At 55.0% G+C, this 23,277-nt stretch overlaps 1 protein-coding gene across 1 annotated transcript in view; it reads left to right on the top strand.

Annotated features, from left to right (window-relative positions):
* Positions 1–7,584, top strand: part of SND1 (staphylococcal nuclease and tudor domain containing 1) — a 444,392-nt gene extending 436,808 nt beyond the window's left edge. Inside the window, exons 19-24 of the mRNA XM_066362596.1 lie at positions 325–448; positions 1,235–1,304; positions 2,444–2,557; positions 3,966–4,169; positions 6,850–6,894; positions 7,002–7,584. Coding sequence (XP_066218693.1) covers positions 325–448; positions 1,235–1,304; positions 2,444–2,557; positions 3,966–4,169; positions 6,850–6,894; positions 7,002–7,067 — 623 coding nt within the window. The 3' untranslated portion in view covers positions 7,068–7,584. The remainder of the gene's footprint in view (positions 1–324; positions 449–1,234; positions 1,305–2,443; positions 2,558–3,965; positions 4,170–6,849; positions 6,895–7,001) is intronic.
* The last annotated feature ends 15,693 nt before the right edge of the window (positions 7,585–23,277 follow it).

Below are 23,277 nucleotides of genomic sequence, written 5' to 3' on the forward strand. Positions count from 1 at the left end.
CACGTCCCTTTGCATTCTCTACCTCCTTAACCAAAGCCCCAGAATGTTCCCAAGGGCTCCCACAGCGCAGCCAGTGGATGGGAGAGCTGGGAGTGGGAAATGGTGTGCCTCTGAGACCTAAAGTGTCAGCAAGTCACCAGCCTGCTTGTGAGAACAGCATAAAACCTCTCAAGTAGAGACCAAAGAGGGCCCTCCGAGGGTGGCAGCGAGCCGGTGCTGGTGCCACGGGCACTGTGCAGAACCTGTTGGCCACCTTCCCAGCCCTCGGGGGCGACACTCCAGTGACCCCTGTGCCCCGGTCTCTCTCTCTCTCCTCCCCGTCAGGCACCCAGCTGGAGAAGCTGATGGAGAACATGCGCAATGACATCGCCAGCCACCCTCCTGTCGAGGGCACCTACGCCCCTCGCCGGGGAGAGTTCTGCATTGCCAAGTTTGTAGATGGGGAATGGTAAGCCGCTCGGCCGACTGAGCAGCGGGAGCCACGGCAGGTCTGTCCTCAGGGCTCCGCCCGGCTGCAGGCGTTGGCCCCCATAGCCTGGTTTCCACCAGGGTATAGTTGACCTTCAGCTGCTCGCTAGAGCTCATCTGGGCCCGCATTTTAGCCCGTGATTGTCCTGCAGTCCAGCCAGCCTCTGAAGTGCAGAAGCTGCACTCCTCCTCCTCTCTCTATCCTAACTTCGTTGGGGGCGCCCTGGCCAGCTGGGGCTCTCTGACACACCCTCACCCCACATAGGAAAAGCGGTGTCCCAGCGAGCCCAGCCCAGCCACCCAGCCCTCCACCCCGACTGTCTGGGACGTGAGCAGCAAGGTCACTTACGTCTGAGCTACCAAGGGCAGGGCCCTTGGTCTTCCCAGGGTGACAAAGTGACTTGGATGCATTCCCCGCTGCGGCCTCCCAGACAGATCTGCCAGCTAATTACAGCTGCTGTTTAGTGTGCCAGGTTTAAACAGCAGACATCAATCTAGTCATTAGTCTTGTTGCTTTATGCCCCGAGGACACATTAATCTGCCTCACACGCGCCCCTCTCCCTCCCTCTGCTCCCAGCTATTCCATTAAATGGTGGCCAGGGTGTCCCGAGGCTGGGCCTTGATGGAGTCCAAGGACTACCCTCTGTGACACCCGTGGGTGTGCTCTCTGAGCCCTGGGCAGGGAAGTGCTGTGCCCTCTGCCCGGCCCTCACTAAGGCTCCAGGGAGACCAGACTGCTCAGGGCTATCCCTTGATGCCATTGCAGGTACCGGGCCCGGGTAGAGAAAGTCGAGTCTCCTGCCAAAGTACACGTCTTCTACATTGACTACGGCAACGTGAGTGAGGGACTGGGAGGCGGACAGGTAGACCAGAGAAGGGCCCCAAGTGGCTGCCAGGTGTCATTCAACACAGCAACGCCCTGGATCAGGGTCATCTGACCTCGCAAAGGTCCCTCCAAGCTTCAGAAATCCTTAGCGACAACAGATGGGCGTGGCTACTGTCTGTAACAGGCCGTGACCCCTGAGTGACCAGGCAAAACTGGCATCTCTGGCCAGAGCCCTGCGTGCACTGAGAGATCTCCCATCCAGGCCCCGAGGATAAGTGTCCGGTCATACCCTCCCTTCTCCTGCCACCCTGCCCTGAAGAGGGGGCCCAGGAGAGCCCTCCACACCCCACAGCTCCTGGTCCTTGTGCTCAACATGGGGCTTGTTCCATCTGCCGGTCTCCAGCACAGCCCCAGACCAAGGCTTGCTGGGAAGGGACGGTCACAAAGTGGCAGAGGGACTGGAAGAAGAGCCCCCTGCACACACTGGGCCTGGGAGTCTGTTGACAGTTCCTGGGAGAGTCCCTGGAATCTCTCCTGGGGCAGCAAATAGGAGAGAGCACTGTGGTTCAGAACCGGGCGCTCCTGAGCGGTGGCTGTTGGCGGTCCGCTCTCCTCAGGGACTACAAGGGAGGGCCCTTAGCCTGGCCATCCGCCCAGCACTGCCTGGGGAAGAGGCCCACTGGGCTGCGCTTGCCCATCACCTTGGCCAGATCCACGGGCAGGGCAGGTGCCGCCGGGGCCCTCACCCTGGTGCGCTGTCCCAGCCGGAGCAGCCCTGGCCTGTAGAAAAGCAGTCAGGGACCCCTCTGAGGGAAGGCATTGGGAAAACAATGGACACGCAGTTTGAGTCCGGGAGCAACAGTCCAGACTGTTTTAGTGGGAACCAACCAGTGTGCCAGCAGCAGGCCCAGGAAGGACAGGGTGTGATCACAGCTGCTCACCTTCTGATGCCAGCTTGTCCCCCAAGTCCAGCGCCACGCTCTCCCAGGGCCTCGCTGCAGGGCAAGCCCGTGCGTGTGGCTCAGTGGAAGCTCGTCGTGGGTGAGCGGCAGCCCCTCAATCAGACTCCCCAGAGGCCTGGCCGCAGGAACTGTCCTCTGAGAACAGGGACATCAGGTGTGTGAGGTTGTTTCTCTGGTGTCCCCGCAGAGAGAGATCCTGCCGTCCACCCGCCTGGGCACCCTGCCACCTGCCTTCAGCACACGTGTGCTGCCCGCTCAAGCCACGGAGTATGCCTTCGCCTTCATCCAGGTGCCCCAAGATGTGAGTCGACACTCGTCCCTCCTTCCAAAGGGCACTGTCCGGTGACACTCAGCCGCTCTGTGGCCCTTACAGGCTAATTAACAGGAGGTGGAAACCGTGTGGGTGGTTTGTTAGTAACAGGACTCAAAAGATGGCAGTGACCGAGGAAGTTGAGGGGAGGTGTGGCATCAGAGCATTTGATGGGTCCTTGAGAAACGGCTGGCCCCACGGGCCAGGGCGCACTGGGGCGAAGCCTGGTCCCCCGCAGTGGGTCCCTGGGCCTTGCAGGCAGTGTCTGAGCTGAGATGAGACAGGCGAGTCGGGTCTGGGGCTTGAGGCCTTGCGTGCCTGGGCAAGGGGTTTGTTCTTTGTATTCCAGGCAGGAGAGGTGTAGTGGGATTTTTAGCAGAAGTGTGACATGATCAACTCTGGTCTTGAAAGTTACTTCTAGTGCGAGGGGAGTGGACAGAAGACAACTGCGACTGCACACGCAGGCCAGAGACCGGTGGCCAAAGCAGGGCCCCAAGAGTGGGGGTGAGGAGCAAGAGCCAGAACTCAGCACCAATGGGGTGGGGCGGGGGCGGGAGGGTGGAACCTAAGATGGGTTTTTACTTGTGAGAAAGAGCAAAATAAGGGCTGCGGGAGCTCCAGGCAGCTTCCCAGTGTTCGGTTTGGAAAGTGAGCTTAAGGCTGAGAATCGGATTCTGGTAAAACCACGGGCATGCGCAAGCGTAGAGTCTGGAATGTGGGAGGGGACAGAGGAGCCATGCTCAGGGTTGCAGGCACCAGCCACTTCTAGAAGGGACCTGGTCTGCAGTGTCCAGCTCCCCAGGAAGGTCAGGCAGGCGGAGGAGGGCCTGTGGCTTCAGCGCGGAGGAGTCCCCTCCGCCAGGTGCTGAGGGGTATATGGAAGGGAAGGAGTCAGCACGAGGCGTGTTCTCTGCCTTTTCACAAAATTACTGGTGGGTGGAAGAGAAACAACAGGCGGAGGTGTTGACAGAACAGGTCCAGGGGCAGTCAGTCTGCAGGGACGGGGGACATGAGCCTGGAGAGAACTGGAGGTGACAGTGGAGGCACAGAAACGGGATTGTGAGGTCACGGTGCTGGAGGCAGGCCCGGCAGAGGTGGGAATGGCAGGGCCTGGGCAGCAAATGGAGGCGGCTTGTGGATAGGAAAAGGCCACTTGTCCTCAGAGACACAGAGCAGGTAGAGGACGGGATGACATGCAGATAGGCTTGGGAAGGGAGGGACAAAGGAAAGGACTGCATATCCAGAGCCTGTTTCCTCCCTCATTAGGGGCTGAGTGGGGTGTGAGCCACAGGCGCCTACTGGCAGACTTCTTCGAAGGTCTGTCACCAGGATGGGGGCCACGCGGCCATCTTCTGCTCAAACCCACCTCCCCACTAACCTGGCTGTGTTCCTGCCCCAGGAGGATGCTCGGACAGACGCCGTGGACAGCGTGGTGCGGGACATCCAGAACACCCAGTGCCTGCTCAATGTGGAGCACCTGAGCGCCGGCTGCCCCCACGTCACCCTGCAGTTCGCAGACTCCAAGGGGGACGTGGGGCTGGGCCTGGTGAAGGAGGGACTGGTCATGGTGGAGGTGCGCAAGGAGAAACAGTTCCAGAAAGTGGTAGGTGATGCGGAGGTGGCTGCCCACTCAGGGGCCAGCCCCTGGGGTCTGCTCTGTCCTCACAGAGGGGATGGGGAGTGCCCCGGGGGGGGGGCAGGGAAACACCATCCGCTGCTTCTGCTGGGGAAAGATAATGGATATCGGTTTGTTGGTGTTTAAAAAAGAAAAAGCTAATTACATGGTAAATTAACTGGGTGCAGGTGGGCTGAGAATGCGCTGCACACTAGAATCCTTTGCACACATGAACCCAGGTGACAGCCAGAGAGCTTGCCAGGGGCTCAGGGGAGGGGCCAGGGCCTGCTTTGCTTTCTCTCCCATTTTTACCTCCTTCTCTCTAACACACAACTTCCAAGTCTATAACCATCTCCTGGCGTACACACAGTGTCACCGGAGCCAGGTGGCAGTGCTAAGGGATTCAGTCAACACCACTCCAGCCTGTTTGAAAGCCCCCAGGGCTCGGAGCTGGACCTAGTTCTGCCTCCACTATTCCTGAGAGAACCTTAGAGAGCAGCCCTTTGAGCTCGAGGCTCCCTTTCATAAATGAGGAGAGCTTGCTGCCTCCCAGGGGGACTGGGAGGACGGGGGCCGACACCTGGGAAACCAGTTCGCACTGTCCAAGTGTTGATCAGTACATCCGGGTTCTGGAGACCAGTGGCCTCTCCACGTAGCTCCCTACTCATCCGAGTCTTCCCAGCCTCAGCAAGCCACAGCTGAGATCCCACAGACACAGCCTGGAGGGGTGGGCTGGGGGCCAGCTCGTGCCCTCCTCAGGGCAGGAAGTGACTCGAGGGGGCAGCCTCAGGCTTGTCCCCACACTCACTCGGAGAGGAGGGATAAGGGCAGCAGAGCCGGACACTGTTCTGTCTGCACGTGCCTTCTGCTCCCTATCACCCTGCCCCTCTGCCTGTCCCCTCCCCACAAAGCATAGCCGTGATCTGTGCTTCCATGGACCACTTGTGCAAGTTGAAAATCCATTTGGAAAAAGACCCCAACAGGAACTGCTCCTGTGTCTCCTCTGGACAGGAGAGGTCTGATTCTAGACCTCCCCCCAGAGACCCCCAGGGTCCTGAGATTGCTCTGAGGGGCGAGCTTAAGTTTCTCTATAGAACGATAGGTCTTAGTGACCCCTATACGATGCTACCCATAATGTCTCGTGTCTAGAAAATTCTTTAGCCCAGTCCCTGCAATAAACAACTATTCATTGATCCATCTGTTCATTCTTTCAGCAAACGTTTATTGAGGGCCTACTTATCTCAGTGAACAAGAGACAGCATTTCTGTGTGAGGAGACAAGCAATAAAAATAAATATAATAAGTCGATGAGATAGAATGTTAGAAGACACATGCAATGGGAAAGGAGAAAATAGAAATAAAGGGCAGAAACCAGATGGTCTCACTTATATGTGAAATCTAATGAACAAAATAAACTGACGAACAAAATAGAAACAGGCAGGGACACATGGAGCAGACTGACAGCTCTCGGGGAGGGGTTGGGGCTGGATGAAAGGTGAAGGGGTTAAACAGACAAACATGTATGTAACACAGACACAGAAAACAGTGTGGTGACAGCCAGAGGGAAAGTGGGTGGGAGCTAGGTGGAGGTGGGCCAAGGGGTGGAGGAAATGGGGACAGGAAGAGACTTTGCTGGGGGCGCTGGGCACATGACACAGTGTGCAGGTGATGTTTTGTTGAGTTGCACACTTGAAACCTGTATGGTTTTGTGAACAAATGTCACCCGAATAAATTCAATAAATAAGTAAAAGCCATTCCTTTAAAAATAAATAAATAAAAGAATAGGTTTTTATTTTTTTAAAAAATAGTAACTAAGTTAATCAGCAGTGTGTGAGATGGGCTGGTTATCATTTTACATGGGGTCTCCGGAGGCCTCATTAAGAAGGTGAGCTCTGGCCCTGGCCAGTTGGCTCAGTGGTAGAGCGTCGGCCCTGCATGTGAAGTCCCAGGTTCGATTCCCAGCCAGGGCACACAGGAGAAGCACCCACCTGCTTCTCCACCCTTCCCCCTCTCCTTCCTCTCTATCTCTCTCTTCCCCTCCCACAGCCAATGCTCCACTGGAGCAAAGTTGGCCCAGGCGCTGAGGACAGCTCTATGGCCTCTGCCTCAGGCGCTGGAATGGCTCTGGCTATAACGGAGCAACTCCCCAAATGGGCAGAGCATTGCCCCCTGGTGGGCATGCCGAGTGGATGGATCCTGGTCGGGCACATGGGGGAGTCTGTCTGACTACCTCCCCACTTCTAACTTTGGAAAAATACAAAAAAAAAAAAAAAAAAAATGAGCCATGGCCTGATAGCTTGGTTGAGTCCCAAAATGCAAAAGTTGTGGGTTCAATCCCAGGTCAGGGCAAGTACAGGAACAGGTCACTGTTTCTGTCTGTCTCTGTCTCCTTTCCTTTCTCTCTAAAAATCAATGATTTTTTTTTTTTTTTAGTTTAAAAGAAGGTGATACTTTTTATCAAAGCTTGAAGGGGCAGGACAGGAGCCAGGTGGGCTGATGGCAAGAGCGCTTCAGAGACCAGCGTGACCACGCACTTGGGTTTCTACTCTGGAGAACTAGGGACCCATTGAGCAGGGGGTGACTGATCTGCACATCCTGCAGGGTCACTCTGGCTGCCTAGTTGTGAATACCCTCATCTGTACCACTTCATTTCTCTCTCGTCCCTCCAGATCACAGAATACCTGAATGCCCAGGAGTCAGCCAAGAGTGCCAGGGTGAGTGTTAGCCTCAGGAGCCCTATAGGGCACCGAGAGGGGGTCTTGGCCCTCCAGGGCCCAGCAGGTCCCACACCCCTGGCGAGCCATTTTCTGTTTTCTCCCAGTTGAACTTGTGGCGCTACGGAGACTTCCGAGCCGACGACGCAGACGAGTTTGGCTACAGCCGCTGAGGAGGAAATCCAACCCAGCCCCCAGCACCCCTGACCCCAGGACCTCTGCCTCTGCCGGGCATGTTTCAGCTCCGGACCCCAGACCGCGGGCACAGATTGGGTCCAGCTTTGCTTCAGTGTGTGGAAGTGTCGAGTAGGGCACCATCTGGGCGAGGGTGGGGTGCAGGGAGCCTGATGCACTCAGGGACAGGCACTGTCTCCTGAGGGGTGGGCTCTGCCATCCACAGTCTCCCAGCAGACTTTCTATTTTTATTTGGATGAGGGTTTGTGGTTTTTTAGAGATTGTCCTCAAATCAGGAAGAAACATGACAGACTTTGTTGTAAAGGCAGGTGTGATCCTGGCACCTCACCCCTGTCCCAGACTGCCCTTTCCCAGCTCTCTCCAGCTATTGATTATGTGATGTCTCCGATACATCCACTCTCAAATGCCAGCGTGTCCACATCTGCCCCCTGCCAGCCCTCCCCTTTTCTGTATTTAAAGCTTTGGAGGCCCAATAAAAGAGTCATGCTGTCTGCAGCCCTGTTGGTCATGGTAGAGCCCGGAGCCTGAGCCCTCAGCAGCCCCAGCCAGGAGACTGGGGATGCTTGAGTGACTCCCACGGTTGTCAGCCACATGCCTGGCCACATCCCCAGAAACCCAGCCATGGCTATGCCCAGCTCCTGGTGGGGCCCAGGAGCTCAGCAGCAGTGTCGATGAGGAATTGTGTGGCTCTCCTCCATGGCTCCTCACTCCGGGTGAGGCTGCCCTGCCCCAGGCAAGCCCACTCTCGCTGTGGTCTCACTTTATTGTCACCCGCTGCGGAGGCTGGTCATGGAAAAGAGGATGCCCGTCAGTGGGGGCTGGGCGGTTCTTTGGAGTTCTGACAGCTCCTGGGCGTGGTGGGCATCGCCTGACCCCTTGGCCACCTTGCAGAAGGCTGCAGATCTCTTTTGACTCGTCAGTCTGGACCCACAGCACATGGCTACCCTCCAGGGCCTTAGGGGTTGGGGCAGCTCAGCACAGTGCCCAGGACCGTCCCCACAGGGAAGGCCAGGTGCAGTCCTGCCAGAGCCCCGCGGACTCAGTAGCAGGAGGCTGACACCAGACAGGCTGCCGGACTGTGTCGGGGCTGAGGGCCCCGCCCCTGCTCAGCTCCCTCCACGGTGTGCATCCTTTGGAGGGTGCAGCTGGAAGACGGGGCTCCCAGGGCCGCTACCCGGGAGTGCCTGTCTCTCCAGATTGTCAGCTCTCGCTTCGTTTGACTTGACGCTGTATCCCCCAGTCCTCAAGGCAGAGCCGGCCGTGGAGCCCGAGCCCTGAGAGAGGAGAGACCCGAGAGCAGCCCCGTGCTGTGCAGTGAGGAGCCTGTTCTCCCACATCCTGGGGCCTCGTGCGCGGGCCCTGCCCTTCCCAGGCCTGTACGTGGATGCAGCGCGGTGGCATCTCTTCCCCACGCTCTGGGCTGAAGTGAGGCTGCGGCTGCCACGGAACATGGTCCTAGGCCTTGGGGAACGGCAGTGGAGGTGTGGGGACTAGCAAGCAGCCTCTCGTTTTTAAACCAGAGGCCTAGGCCCCCAAGAGTTCTGGCTTCTGGCAGTTCTGCCACCACATCCACTTGTTTGGGCCCAGGGTCCACCTGGGGTTCTTCCCAGGGATCCTGTGTTTAGGTGAAAAAAAAAAGTTTTCAGAACTTAGGGTGCAATGGAGAGCAGTGAGTGAGGAGGACCGAGGAGGGGGGGCAGATGCTGTCAGCTCCAGACCACAACACCCCCTTCCTGCTCGGGGACTCAGTTTCTGTCCGCAGCCCTCGGGTGGATCAGAACTGCTTTCCTCCTACCGGCTCCTTATGGGGCCCAAGAGGTCAGCAGGGTGTGGGGGACAAACTGCATGGATCTCCTTCTATTCCCCCCTCGGGGACAGGGTGTCCGCCTCCCACAGGCAAGCCCACTCCCACCGTGGCCTCGCATTTTATTTTTATCCGTCACACAGAAGAGTATGACTGTCTCACCCATTTCTCTACGTCCTGGTAGGGCCAACACCGCATGTATTCGCTCGAGCACAATTGGCAGGGGGACAAGATGCCAGCCCACTCTTTTGTGAAAGGGTCTGAAATCATCTCACTGTTTTAATGTTGCCTTGGTTACCTCTGCGCCAAAATAAACCCTCCGTGGTTCTCCAGATGAAATGATTCCTGAACCTTCCCACTTCTTCCTTCCTTTCTGTTCCAAGGCTGATGGAGACAAAGGTCAGGATGTCCAGCAGGCCGGAAGGCGCCACAGCCACTTGTCTGGTTTTGGCCGCAGCTCTGTGCTTCCTCTCTGCTGCATCTGTTGAGTTTCTAGGTCTGTCCGGGGCCGGGCTGGGATGGGGGGTGCGGGAGGTCAGCCACCCACTGGCCTGTTTTCTCTGCATCGTAGTTGGAGCCAGTTAGCACCAGCACTTGCATGAGTAGTACCAAAAGCTTCTCCCAAAGTCCTTCCCCTGCAGGAGTTACAGAGCATGCTCCTCGGTGTCGGGGTCGTGGGCTCTGCTTCCAGCAGGAGGTGGGGGACAAACTGGGTGGATCTCCATCTATCCCCACTCCTGGGCAAGGTGTCCTGTCCCGCAGGCAGGCGCACACTCACCACAGTCTCTCAGTTTATTTTTATCCATCCACTAAACACAGGTTAAGATTGAGCTAGCCACCAGTACAGTGCTGGGCTCAGTGAGTGCCAAGGTCAGGTCCAGCCTAGGTGTGGAGGAGGCACCCAGACAAGGGGTTGAGTGAGGCTCTGGGCCGGCTCTAAGGGCTGGTGCAGCAGAGCCTAGGGCTTGGGTCAGCCACGGGAAAGTACTAGCTCCTGAGACCTCCCTGCTGACCGTCACCCCTCCTCCCTGCCAGCATTACCAGTGGGGCAGGCGGCCGCTGGAGGAAGAGGCTCGCATAGCTGCCTCCGCTTTATTTATCGGTTTGATTATTTCCACGTCCCAGGGAGAGAGTGGACCCCTTCTCTTGCGTCAGCCCATGTTGGGAGGGGCTGGAGAACTGGTGCCGCCAGAGTGATTATTGATGTCCTAATTACAAGAAGATGCTAATTTAATTTGAACCTAATTACAGTGCACTACCCTGGGTGGCATGTGTTTTAATAATTAACGTCCTTCAGATGCGTAGGAGTGTAATAATATTTACGCAGGGTTGGCCAGCAGCCGGGGAGGCTGGCTGGGGGCCCGTGCACCATGCTCCCCCCGGACAGCTTGGCGACTAGCAGGTGGAGAAGATGGCACTCAAGTCTGAGTGGGCTAATATCTTGTCCTTCCCAGGGAACATGCTTGTGTCTCATTTCCAGCCGTTTCCTTGACCCAGCAGGCCACTCCGCTCTGGGCGCCAGGCTGGACCTCTGAGATGTGCATGGTGCCATGCAGGATAGGGCCCTCAGCAACAGCCCTCCCCAGCCCCCGCGTGCTTGGCCACCCCGACAGCGGACAGCGCCTGGTGTCTGGCTTTGCCTCCTGCCGGGGCCTATCCTACAGTTGGTTGGGCTGGTTTTTCTTCTCTTTGGAAACACTTGTAAGGAAATGTATGTCCAGAAAAGCGTCCAGATGATAAGGGTACAGCTCAGGTTTTCACAAAGTGAACACACCTGTGCAAACAGCGCACAGATAAAAAAAAAAATAGGACATCACCAGCCTCTCAGAAGCTCCATCCTCTGTAACCATCACTCCCATAGGTAACCCCCTCTAGTTTCCATCCCGGCAGATGAGTTTCGCCAGTGTTGTTGCGTATATATAGTGTTTTGGTTTTTCAGTTCTGCCTGGTTTTCAATTTTACACAAGTGGAGCCTTGCAGTGCATGTTACGGACCTGCCTCCGCTCACTCTGCGCGTCTCAGATTCATCCTTGTTACGTTAGTCTCATCTTCGGCTTTCACATCTCCATATGTTCTGTCTGAATACCCTGCTCCTTGGGAAGTCAGGCGCTCAGCAGTCTGCTGGAGCCAGAGCTATGCCAGTCCCTGAAGGACAGATCTCATCCTAACCGTACACCTGATGTTCAGCAGGTGACACTGCGTGAGAAGGGGTAGCAAGATGGCAGGGCCGGGCAGCTCACCCACCACAAACCCAGAACAGTGTGGTTGCCAGCATGGTCCCATGCCCAGCCTTTCAGAGCTCGCAGAGCTGGGGGAAGGGTCTCGGCAAGTTCGAGAAGCCAAGCCAAGCCACAGAACCAGGGGCTGTAGAAATGGTCCGAGGGAACCTCAGTGTCTCTACCAAAAAGCCTGCCTGAGCTGGTGCTGTTCTCCGTGTGGCTGGCAGACTGCTCCCTCAGAATGACCTGGGGCTCTCATTAAAATGCACCTTCCAGAAATAGTGCGAGGGCTATATTGGGAGTGGGGGTGTGGGTGGGGGTGGGAGCCAAACCTCAGCCACCTAGCAGAAAGACCACGGTAATGTTTAAAGTTGATAAACAAGAACTCGACTATTGCGTAGCAGTCAGATGGTAACGACTTAAAACATGGCCAAACGTGGCTGCCTGTGATACAGCTCGGGGTGGGGAGTGTTTATAATTCCCTGCGTAGTATTTAACATTTTCACCATAGGTGAGTGATGCTGATGAGCCTTCCTTACTATCACTTAAATATGCACAGATCACTTCCCGCTCCAGACCTGGCACCTCAGTTCCTGTGGCCTAGCCTCTGGGAATTGACACTTTTAAGCTTCCTAACTGATTTCTGATGAGTTCTCAAGTTCGAGAATTAGCTAGCACTGTCCAAACTCATTTTGCAAGATGAAGAAGGAGACAAAAGTGACTTGCCCAAGGTCACCCGGCTTATTAATGGCAGGGCCAGAAATAGAAATCAGGTCCCCTGGCCCCAGGCCTGCAATTGTTGTCTACATCTTGGCTTTCACCTTGTGGAGGTCCATCTTAGTGGGCCTGAGGGGTGGGCTGGGGGCCGTCAGCTGATGTCAGCCAGTATAGTAAGAAACTAGGAAGATTCCTTGACAAGTCGAATAAGGGAAACGGACAAAATAATTAAACCAGACCAAACAATCTAAGCAATTTACAGCAGCTAATGAATCACAAGGTTTTATCTTACCTAACCAATTCCAGACTATCCCGGGTGTACCAGCCTCCGGCTTGGTCCCTCTTCGATGACATTCTTTAAAAATGAAACTAACCAGAAGATAACCCTGACCCTTCTGTGGGCACATTTTGATGAATCAACATGAACACACCTGGAAAGCTAATGAATATTCTGTTAAGACCCACCCCTAAGGCATCTAGGATTCCTGCCTGCTGAAAAGTTTCAACACAAAGGATTCAGCAGCTCTCTCTAGAGTGTGCCCACACCTTCCCCCTTAGGTGTGTATCTCTGCTGTCTTTCCTAAGCTCTAAGGGGCCCTGCAAGACTTGGAACCAGGGGAGCAGTGGGCAGTGGCAGCTTGTCCCAGGCTAACCCCCTGAACCTGTCTCCAAGGCCCCCTTTCCTCTGACCTCCCAGTGAGCTGACAGCAGCCCCACTTCGGCTCACTCTGTCACTGTGACTTTTACTTGTCAGTGAGTTCATGCAGCCCAGTGTGGCCCACTTCTTTCCTATAACATTTCTAAAAGCCAAAGCAAGCTCCGAACATTCAGGCATTTAGCATTTACTGAGCTCCTTCCTATGAGTTCCAGGCTCTCTTCTAAGGGCTGGGATAAAACAAGGAATATGCCCTGGCCTCGGGGGGGCTCACTGTCTACTGAGGATGGCAGATACTGGTGGTAGGGAAACCTAATTAACTTTTCCATAATAGAGAAACGGGCAAATGCCCCGTGATCCAGCACCTCCCTCCTGATTCTGTCATCCAGGGCTACATGTACAAGTGAGAGCCCCCCACCGGGGGTCACATGCAAGAATGGCCATTGCAGTTTTGTTCCTGCTAACAGAAAACGGCACAGCGGACGCAAGTGCATCCACAGAACAGATTAATCAGCAATGAAAATAAATGAATCATGGCTACATGACAACACAGACAAACCTTAGAAATAGCAAAAGCACGTGTCAGAGCACCTTCATGCTGTAAGGTGCCATTAGTATAAAGCTCAAAATCCCAGTAACAAGCTTACATTTATATGTACTTTAAATGATCCTATAATTTATGGGAGTTTTTGAGAGTGCAGAGGGACACTTAAATTCTTACATTTGGGCCACAAATGTAAAACGGCACTTTTGTGAGCAAACGGATACCTTTGACATATGGCGTAAAATGTAAAATCAAAACAAAAGGATGGTAAATACAGAAGGCTGGATGGTGGTCACGTGACCTCTTGGGGAGCAGGGGTCTGTCCCCTGGGGTGGGATAGGAAGGATGTCGGAGACATAAGTTAATGGGAATGTTCTAGGTCTCAGTCTGTGAGGTAGGACCGTAGATATTTTTTACATTATTAAAAAGGACTGGGAGCTCAAAAGAGAGAAAACTTGATTTTTCCTGGGAGTTGGGTGGGGTTGTGGTTGGAGAAACCTCATAAGAGCACTACACTCTTGCGAGGAAGCTGGAAGGTTGGAAGACGAGGTGACACCTGCCATCACCAGATGTGGGGGGGTATAGTAGAGGGAACACACTGGGCGGAGCCCTCTCCTGGCCCGTGGAGCTCACGAAGGCTGCCTGCCCTGGCGGGACGACTTGGCTGGTTAGAGCGCCGTCCGGATAAGCAAAGGTTGCAGGTTCAACCCCAGTCAGGGCACAGAGAGGAACAGATCTCTCTCTCTCTCTCTTTCTTTCTCTCTCTCTCTCTCTTTCTCTCTCTCTCTCTTTCTTTCTCTCTCTCTCTCTCTCTCTCTCTCTCTCTAAAACAAGTTTTTAAAATAATAGAGTGTGGGCAGTGGGTCCTCATCCCCAGAAGGAAGCCCAGTGCTGGAGGTTACTGGTGCCTCAGCAGGCCAAACAGCCAGCGGCAAAGCCACACTCCCGCCCAACACTGCCGTGGGGATTACACATGCACGTCAGCCCTACGGGGCTGCCTGCTGGGTTTGGCATGGACCTCACTGTCTGCACGGGAAAAGCCAGGCTCTCGGGCTCTTCAATGAGAGCAAAGCCAGAGCAGGGCTATGCAGGGCTCCCCTGGGCTCAGGCTGGGGACATCATGCCAGGCAGGAAAGGTTAACACCCATGTATGTGACACTTCCTAGGCAGCCCCCACCTTGTCCACTGAGACCCTGGGGTCAGAGGGGCCCATTCTGGGACACCAGAGTGTATGACTGTTGGGGGCATTCCCATTTGATCAGGAGAGGTCAGTGCCTGGTAGGAAGTTACACAGGGTGGTACAGGTTGGTAGAGTGTCAAAAGCCACACCAAAGCCCATCGTGGTGAGCCACTTAGGTGATCTCCTTGTCTCCTAGGGAGAGGGGCCTATATGGGCAAGACAGGTCGGGGCTAGATTTCACCCCAGATGTTCACATCTGGGGAGGCAGTGCAGCAGCACCTCCTCTGTGCAGCGCAGTGGGATGGTGGGAGCAGTGGGCATCACTACCAACTGGGCTGGCCGCCTTGTTGCAGCCAGCTTGATCCATAGAGGACAGCTCCCGGGTTGGGGGAGGGACGAGGCAAAGATCCCAAGTGGTATATGTGTGACCAATTGATAGTGGCCCCCTCAGGCACTGTGTACAAAAGGATTCGGAGGTCATGCTAGAAAGTCAACTGTAATCAATTATTGATGTCTGCCAAGAGAGTGGGAAAGGGGGTTGGTCATGTGTGTCCCATATATTTGCTGTCCTTAGTGCTTTATAGTAAGGGGGTTCGGGAATCCTCTTACCCCATCAATCAAAGCAGGGGTCACTTCCAGAGCATTCTGGCCAGCAGACACTGGTTTCTGCTTGAACAGAGAGCTAGAAACACCCTCTCAAGCAGTGGTGCCCACCTGGTTACTTCTGACTCTGTCACTGTACTCTGCTCCAACTGCAAAGAATGTATTGCAATTTAATAAAGATGAGTTAGGCACCTACTTTGTTCTTGGCACAAAAGACCCTCAGCTGGGCCAGTCAAGTCCCCTGCCCTCTCTGTTGGTGGCTGTCACCTGCAGATATTTGAATCTGGTGAACTAGAGCAGCGAGACCCAGTCTCCTGGGGAGGAAGAGGCCCCTGAAGGCTGAGTCCTCGGCAGCCGGAGGGGCTGAGGCCCTAAGCCAGAATATGTGAGCTCCTGGGCTTCGGGCATTTCCTAAAGACCAACCTTCCATTTTCCTCTGGCTCACGTAGCAGTTTTAGGTCAGCAGGCCCTGGGGCAGGCTTCTCAAACTTGAATGTGCTTATGACTCATTGGGGGGGTCTTATTAAAATGCAGATCCTGGTCTAGTAAGGCTGGAGCAAGGCCAAGGGTCTGCATTGCTAAAGAGCTCTCAGAAGGTGCTTAGTACTGGGTAGGACCACCTGTGCGGAGCAAGCCCTCCCCACACTTCCTTTGAGAGCCTACCGGGGGAAGTAGGCAGAGAAGCTGCATGGCACCCAGAGGGCCCCAGTGAGGTCAACAATTCCTGATTTTGGATACAACAGGATTCATGCTACATAGGTCAGAAATCTGAGGGGAGGAGCCAGACCTTGGCATGGCTCTCAGGACAACTGACCTGGGGACAAAGGCTGGTTAAGACTCTCTCTCCTCTAGGAATGCCCGGGGAGTACAGGCTCTCTCTAGGCCGTACCCCCTCCACCCTCCTCCCTTTGGAACGCGATGTCAGTGTTGTCTAACAGCCCGTGTGTTCCGATACCCTCTAGAAGACAGGCCGTAAGTTATTAACCCACGTGTCCTTATTTCAGCACAGTGCTTATCAGTAGCATGTATTTGATCAGTGATTTCTGAATGAGCAAAGGATTCAAGTGCAGCTCAGCCCAGGCAACGGGTCTTGCATGGGGCCGGGCCCAGAAAGACTGGGAAACAAGGTGGAGCCCCCCAGGATCCGCATCGCCCCCTCCCACGTTCCCACCTGGCCCAGGCGGGACTGTTAGAACAGGGTGCCCATCCGTTTCTTGTTGGAAAAAGAGACACCCTGAAGTCCCGTATTGCCTCAGGGTGATGAGTCCCTAGGTCTTTTTGGAAACTTCTCTATGCAGCTCTTCTGTGCTGAGGGGGAGAGAGCGGGACATAGCAAAGTTTAGGGCTAGCCAGGCTTTTATTATCCTAACGGCCTTATACAGGGACCTCTTCCTCGTGCCAGGCTCTGTGCCATGCACACGCCTGCATCCCATGGCCCCCTTGCTGGCCCAAGGTCATACCCTGGTGCAAGGTCGCAGACTGAGGTGGGACTCCAACTCCAGCGAGCACACCCATGCTCAGGAGACAGCGCCCCCTAGGGGCCAAGGCGAGGCGGCCGGAGAACAAAACCTGGAAGTGGGCAGCCCAAAGCCCTATGTAGATAATCCTCAGAGACACACCGTTGCCTAGGACGGTCTCTGGGCACTTCTTGTTCTCTCCTCTGTCCCCACCCCATATTCTCCACCCCGTCCCAGTTACTGTGACACAAGCACCCAATTACCCCTCATTTCCTGTCTTCCAATAGTCCCTCCCATCCGCCAGGGTGTCAGAGACACAAATAATCCCAGTGGTTCTAAAAATAAGCTTCCGGAATCAGCAGCGTCAGCATCACTGGGGAGCTTGTTAAAAATGCAAACGCTCAGGCCCCACTTCAGGCCAACTGAACAGAAGCCGTGGAGCTCAGCAGGCGACGGTGACGGAAGCCAGAGGTTGAGAGTGGCTGAGCTGAACGTTCATTCACTGATTCATTCCTCGCTTGACTGCGGTTGCTCAGCCCTATCCCGTGGGGGGGGGGGGGCAGAGCCCCACCCGCTGACCATGCAGGAGATGCTGACCCGTAGCTTGGGGGTGGCAAACATAGGCACTCCTGATTGGTCTGCGCAGACCTGGGGTCAGCAGCTGGGGAGGAGGCCCCAGGTCCAGGCCGGGAGGGCAGTGAATGTCTGCTAAGGTTTCCTCTGGGGTGAGCGGCAGGAGGAGCTGCCCAGGTTTGCCTTGGTGCCGTTATCCCAGCACCCCCCATCAAAGCTGCAAGGACAGGCCTGACCAGGAGGTGGCGCAGTGGGTAGAGCGTAGGACTGGGATGCAGAAGGACCCAGATTTGAGACCCCGAGGTCGCCAGCTTGAGCACGGGCTCAATTGGTTTGAGCAAAGCTCACCAGCTTGGACCCAAGGTTGGACCCAAGGTCGCTGGCTTGAGCAAGGGGTTACTCGGTCTGCTGTAGCCCCACGGTCAAGACACATATGAGAAAGCAATCAATGAACAACTAAGGTGTCGCAACAAAAAACTGATAATCGATGCTTCTCATCTCTCTCCGTTCCTGTCTGTCTGTCCCTATCTATCCCTCTCTCTGTCTCTGTAAAAAAACAACAACAGTAGAGCGTCGGCCTAGCGTGCGGAGGACCCGGGTTCGATTCCGGCCAGGGCACACAGGAGAAGTGCCCATTTGCTTCTCCACCCCTCCGCCGCGCTTTCCTCTCTGTCTCTCTTCCCCTCCCGCAGCCAAGGCTCCATTGGAGCAAAGATGGCCCGAGCGCTGGGGATGGCTCTGTGGCCTCTGCCCCAGGTGCTAGAGTGGCTCTGGTTGCAACATGGCGACGCCCAGGATGGGCAGAGCATCGCCCCCTGGTGGGCAGAGCATCGCCCCTGGTGGGCGTGCCGGGTGGATCCCGGTCGGGCACATGTGGGAGTCTGTCTGACTGTCTCTCCCTGTTTCCAGCTTCAGAAAAATGAAAAAAATAAAAATAAAAATAAAAATAAAAATAAAAAAACAACAACAAAAAAAACAAAAAACAAAAAAAAACAAAGCTGCAAGGACAGGAGAGGGCCCCTCCTCAGGCCCCTGGCAAGCGAGGACAGCCCCCAGCAGTCAGAGGAGGCAGTGTGACTGCGAGGGAAACCAGGGCGTCTGCAGCAGGGGCGGTCCTTCATCTCCCAGGGTAAGCTCGCCTGTGGGCTGTCCACCTGTGGAAGAGGTCAGCGCTCTGCATGGACAGCTTTTATGGGGTGGTGGATTGCCCATACAGTGAAGGAACGAGGGGAGAGACAGATCATGAGCCACATGGATTGGCCCAGAGGGGCTTAAGCCCAACCTAGCGCCAGGTCTCTTTGGCTGCATTCCAGCAGGGAGGGGGCCAGAGGGGGGGAATTACACTGCACCCCCACTCTGGTCAGGTGCGAGGGGATAAAACCCGTCCCTGTTTCCTGCCTTCCGGAAGGGCTTCACACGGCTGCCACACTAAATTGTAACATAACACAGAGCCTGGTGTTACTGGGTGGTGTCTTGGGTGCCCCAGAACCCTGCCTGCCATGAGGCGGTGGCTGTTTTTTTATGTCTGGGCCCTGCTCAGATTTGAAGGAGAATATCTCACCACAAACTGGCATGCCATGGCAAACAATTAAATGAGAAAAATAAACCTCAGTGCAATCTCAGGGTGCTTGGAAATGAGGAATTACAAGGTAGTAGCATGAAAAAATTATATAAAAATCTATTTTTACATCACAATAATGTGCTTTTATACGGGTAGTAATTTCTGGATGTGCAATAAAGTGGCTTTTACATCAGGCAGAATCAGAGTTTATAGGCAATCAGTGCTTTTATCTGGGAAAATATAACTCACCCGTCCCCACACCATCCATCCTGCAGGCAGCAGGCCTCGTCTTCCCAGCGCTCTCGGTATTGAGGAAATAATTATGCAATGAAAGTGTCAGCCCCCCAGCCCCCCATGATCTCCCAACCGCATCTCCCAGCTCCTTTCCAAAGATGGGACTCCTTCCCAAAGGGACAGGTTACGGGTTCAGGACAGGCTAGTGAAGGAGCCGTGCTGATGCTGACCGCTGTCTCCACTGGGCCAGGAAGGATCCCAGTACTGAGAGGAAACGCCACAGGGCCAGCACAGCACCCCGCAGACACTGAGGGCCTGCTACAGACCAGGCACTGTGCTAACAATCTAGGAACCTGGGCCTCGCTCAGAAAGCTCGCAATCTGATGACAGTCACGATGCAGAGGGGTTGGGGGCAATGAAAGCTGTGTCAGGTAAACCCTGGGAGCCAAAGGGACAAAAGAGGGACCTGGGGGGGGGGCACTGACCCGAGACCTTTGCCCAGGAGGGAGGCAGTTGAGATGGGTGGCAGTCTGAGGATGCGCGAGGGCAGGCAGTGCCTCTGGGTGGGGCACGGAGGCAGGCTGTGAGGGGACGTGGTGGCTGTCCTCAAACGCAGTGCTGAAACGGTCTTCTTCAGGATCATCTGGTCTAAGCCAGCATTTTATGTATTCTCAGACACTGTCTCACCAGCCGGGATCCTGGCAGGAGATAGGTGACACATCCCATTCAGTAGAGGCGTATGCACATATGCACAATAGTGTCCGGGTAGAGTTTAGGGAAATTCACAAGAGATGGTGCAGGAGCCCAGGGCTAGCAATACAGAGCAGCTGTTACCACCACCAGGCCTGCAAAGCTGAGAAAAGAAGAGCTCAGGGAATGAGACGTTTCAATGGGAGAAAGGGGCCAGGTAAACCCTACTTCACTCTCATTCTGTCTGCTAGCCGCCTCGGAACCAGGAGCCAGAGATCAAGAGAGCCCCTGGGTACGGGCCCAGGCGGATCAGCCTCAGGACGCAGTAGGGGCAGAGTAGGTCTGGGCAAGTGGAAGACATCCAGCACTATATGCATACTGGGAAGTATTGGACAGTTGCTAATTTGGCCAAAATGTAACAGTTTTATCAGTGACTATGATTATTAGTATTTCTATACAGTGACACTTTGTAGTTGGATTCTTCTCACATTTTTGGTTCAGCAGAACCTATACTCACCAGCCCTGACACTCACCTGACAACGTTCTCTGTTTTGTGGCCAGAGTGCCTGTATGATATGGTAGAGAGGGCTTCCATGTGGCCGTGCAGAGGAGGTGTAGACCGAAGTGGCCCTCCTGGCGGGTGAAATGGCTGATGCAGGCTCTGCCCGCCCCGAAGTCCCACACGTCTGCTCCTGGCACCTGCCCCAGAGACATCCTCACACACAGTCTCACCAGGGGACAGGTATGGGCACATCCGTGGAAAGTTTCCTTGTACTGGGGGAAGATGGTGGGTCCATCCCCGGGAGGCCGGGTGGGTGGAATACACTGGGGGCAAACCGTGGGCCCCAGTAGCAGCAAGAAAGTCACTGTTCACAAAAAACATGAGGAGCCTTGGAAGCAGTGTAAGAAAAGCAGGAAAGAATGCGACCCGTTATGCTGAAGCACTCAGATAAGGTTCAGCACGCACACGCGCACACAAAGCACTTCACACGTGCTTTTACAAGCCCAAGAGTTTAGAATGGGTTGTCTTTTGAGAGGAGCTGGAGAGGAGGGAGGAGCATTCAGAGGGGTTAAATAAACAACGTCCTGGAGAGAAGATGGCACGTACTCAGGCAACAACACCTGGGCTTGACTCAAAGCAGCTTTGCTGTGTGACCTTGGTGTGTAACTTAGTGGCAGTTGCTTTAAAAGAGGAGGAAGTGGTTACAACCAAACCCTGCAGCATGTTTATAAGACCAGATGCTGGTCTGAGGAGACCTCTTGGGGGTGGGGCGGGGGTGTCCACACCAGCCAGTGGCCTGAAAGTGCAGGCAGGGGGCTACCTGGAGGTGGCCCAGCAGCAACCATGTGTGTGCTGTGAACACGTGGGCGGAGGTCCAGCACTGCCAACGCTGCTCCACCCCAGGTCTCTCCTGACCCAGAACTGACTCACCAGCCAGGTAGGGATTCCTTTTCAGACTCAAAGCCTCTTCTCCACTAGAATGCAAACTATGCCTCCACCTCCATTCATTTTGTTGTTGACAGTCATTAGCAGTTTCAGTCGTTAACTCCCAAGTTGGTTTGAATTTGCTTATAGGATTAGCTCCCTATCACCTGAGAACCTGAGAAAAGAGGGCCCGGGATGAGCCGTGAGCCTGCTACAATCGATGGGAGACGGGAGAATGAGCTTCTGGGGTGTGCGATCGTGGAGGGGAGCCACTCCTGGTGGGTAGGATGCTAGAGTAGGGGCCTGGGCTCTCCTGGGAGGGCACCCCTTTTTGAAAAGGCTCCAACGTGCAGGCAGGAGAGGGGAAGAAAGCATCGCTAGAAGCTGCACAGGGTCCCCAGGTGTCAGCTCGCACTTGACGCCTCCAGCTCCCTCCCTGCCCAGGTAGGAACGGGTCAGTGGGTTTACGCCCAGACGTCTCCACGTGTGCCACCTCTCTCTGTTCCTTCCCTTCTCTGCCCAGGTGTCTGCATCTTGGTAAGGCTTTGATTTCCTTGATTCAACCCCTTTTCTTCCTGTTTCTTCCATTTTTCTGGCTTACCTCCACTCCGGGCTCAGACACTGACCTGACGTCCCATCTGCACCAGGACCAGGAGGCAAGTGAGTGCCTGGCAGAGTGGCAGCTCTGGGGGGACAGCTTCTCCAGGCAGCCTTGTGTCCTCTGACCCTGTGGCACTGTATCTCCTGGACAACTGAGAAACATCTCCACCAGCTCCCAGCTGCAGCAGACCGAATAGGGTCCGCCACCCCCAAGGATATGCCCACCTCTTAAACCTGGTACCTATGAATGAGACCAGATTTGGAAATTAGTCTTTTTTATTTATTTATTTATTTTTGTATTTTTTTTTCTGAAGTTGGAAACGGGGAGGCAGACAGACTCCCGCATGCGCCCAACTGGGATCCACCCGGCACGCCCACCAGGGGGCGATGCTCTGCCCATCTGGGGCGTTGCTCTGTTGCGACCAGAGCCATTCTAGCGCCTGAGGCAGAGGCCATGGAGCCATCCTCAGCGCCCGGGCCAACTTTGCTCCAATGGAGCCTTTGCTGCAGGAGGGGAAGAGAGAGACAGAGAGGAAGAAGAGGGGGAGGAGTGGAGAAGCAGATGGGCGCTTCTCCTGTGTGCCCTGGCCGGGAATCGAACCCGGGACTCCTGCACGTCAGGCCGACGCTCTACCATTGAGCCAACTGGCCAGGGCTTGGAAATGAGTCTTTGCAGGTATAATTATGTACTACTTGAGTTAAGGAAGGATGTTGGGATGGGCCCCAAGTCCAATGACTGCTGTCCTCATAAGACAAAGGAGAGGAGGTTTGAGACAGAGCATAGGAGAAGGCCACTGAAGAAGGTGGTGTAGGAGAGGGAAATCATTCTCCCTCTACCCTTCTGAGTTCTTCGCTCCCCACCCCCCCACCCCGTGATTAAAGCTCAACAGGAGAAAAACAAGTAAGTTTATTGGCATGAATACCTCCTGTGTACATGGGCAAGCCCCAGGGGGAAATGAATAGCTCCCCAGGGTGACTTAGAATTTAGGGTTAGGTGCCACCTTCATAGGGAAGGGGGGGAGGTAATCCCCTTAAGGGACCACATGATTATTAGGAAGAGCTGGGAGGCCTGATTGTTTGTGACAAGGCTTTCTGGGTGTGAGTTTACCTTCAAGGTCCTCTCCTGGGGGAGAGTCAGTCTCCCTGGCTGGTAGATCCCTGGGGAGGGGACTGATGGCAACTGAGTTCCTTTGGGAGGTTCTGTCCTTAGGCAGATGAGGGGAGTTCAAGAGAGCCTCTCCCTGCATTTCCTGTTTTTCAAGCACCTACCATTCAAAATAACCAATATACCAAAGTGGTGTATTCAGGGGTGGCATGTCCAGAACCCCTGCAGTCATATTTTGGGGTGGTGTGTTCGTTCTGTTACCCTTCAGTGTGCAGAGGGGCAGAGATTGGAATTATATCAATACTAATAAGCCAAGAAACACCAGGAGCCGCCAGATACAAGAAGAGGCAAGGAATTCTCCCCTGGAGTTTCTTCCTAGAGGGAGCATGCCCCTGCAGACTTGGCAGAAAAGGGAAACTGAGGCACCAAGCCACCTCAACTCTCCTTGAGCAGGAAAGGCTGGCCATGGCAGCACCAGCCAGGACGGGGGGGGGGGGCAGGAGAGGGACGAAGCCAGGTGCCCACCTTTCTCTGCTGCGTCCTCTTGCTTCCCTGTGCCAATCTCTCACAATTCCCTCGGGAGCCAGGGGGTGTGGAGCACTGAGCAGTGTGGGGGCCCTGTGAGTCTGAGACCCCTGGCTGGCATCGCCCCGCTGCTGCCCTCTGCTGTGCCCTAGGAGGTGAGGGCAGTGCCGAGCCTGCATTCCTCATGGTGATTTCATGCCCCATAAGACGGGCAATCAAAAATAATAGACACAGCCACTGCCCCCGGCCTGCCGCCACAGCAGGCGATGCTGAGGTGGCTGTCTGAGAAATAAAA

This window comes from Saccopteryx leptura, chromosome 2 (genome assembly GCF_036850995.1).
Source record: "Saccopteryx leptura isolate mSacLep1 chromosome 2, mSacLep1_pri_phased_curated, whole genome shotgun sequence".
Lineage (NCBI taxonomy): Eukaryota > Metazoa > Chordata > Mammalia > Chiroptera > Emballonuridae > Saccopteryx > Saccopteryx leptura.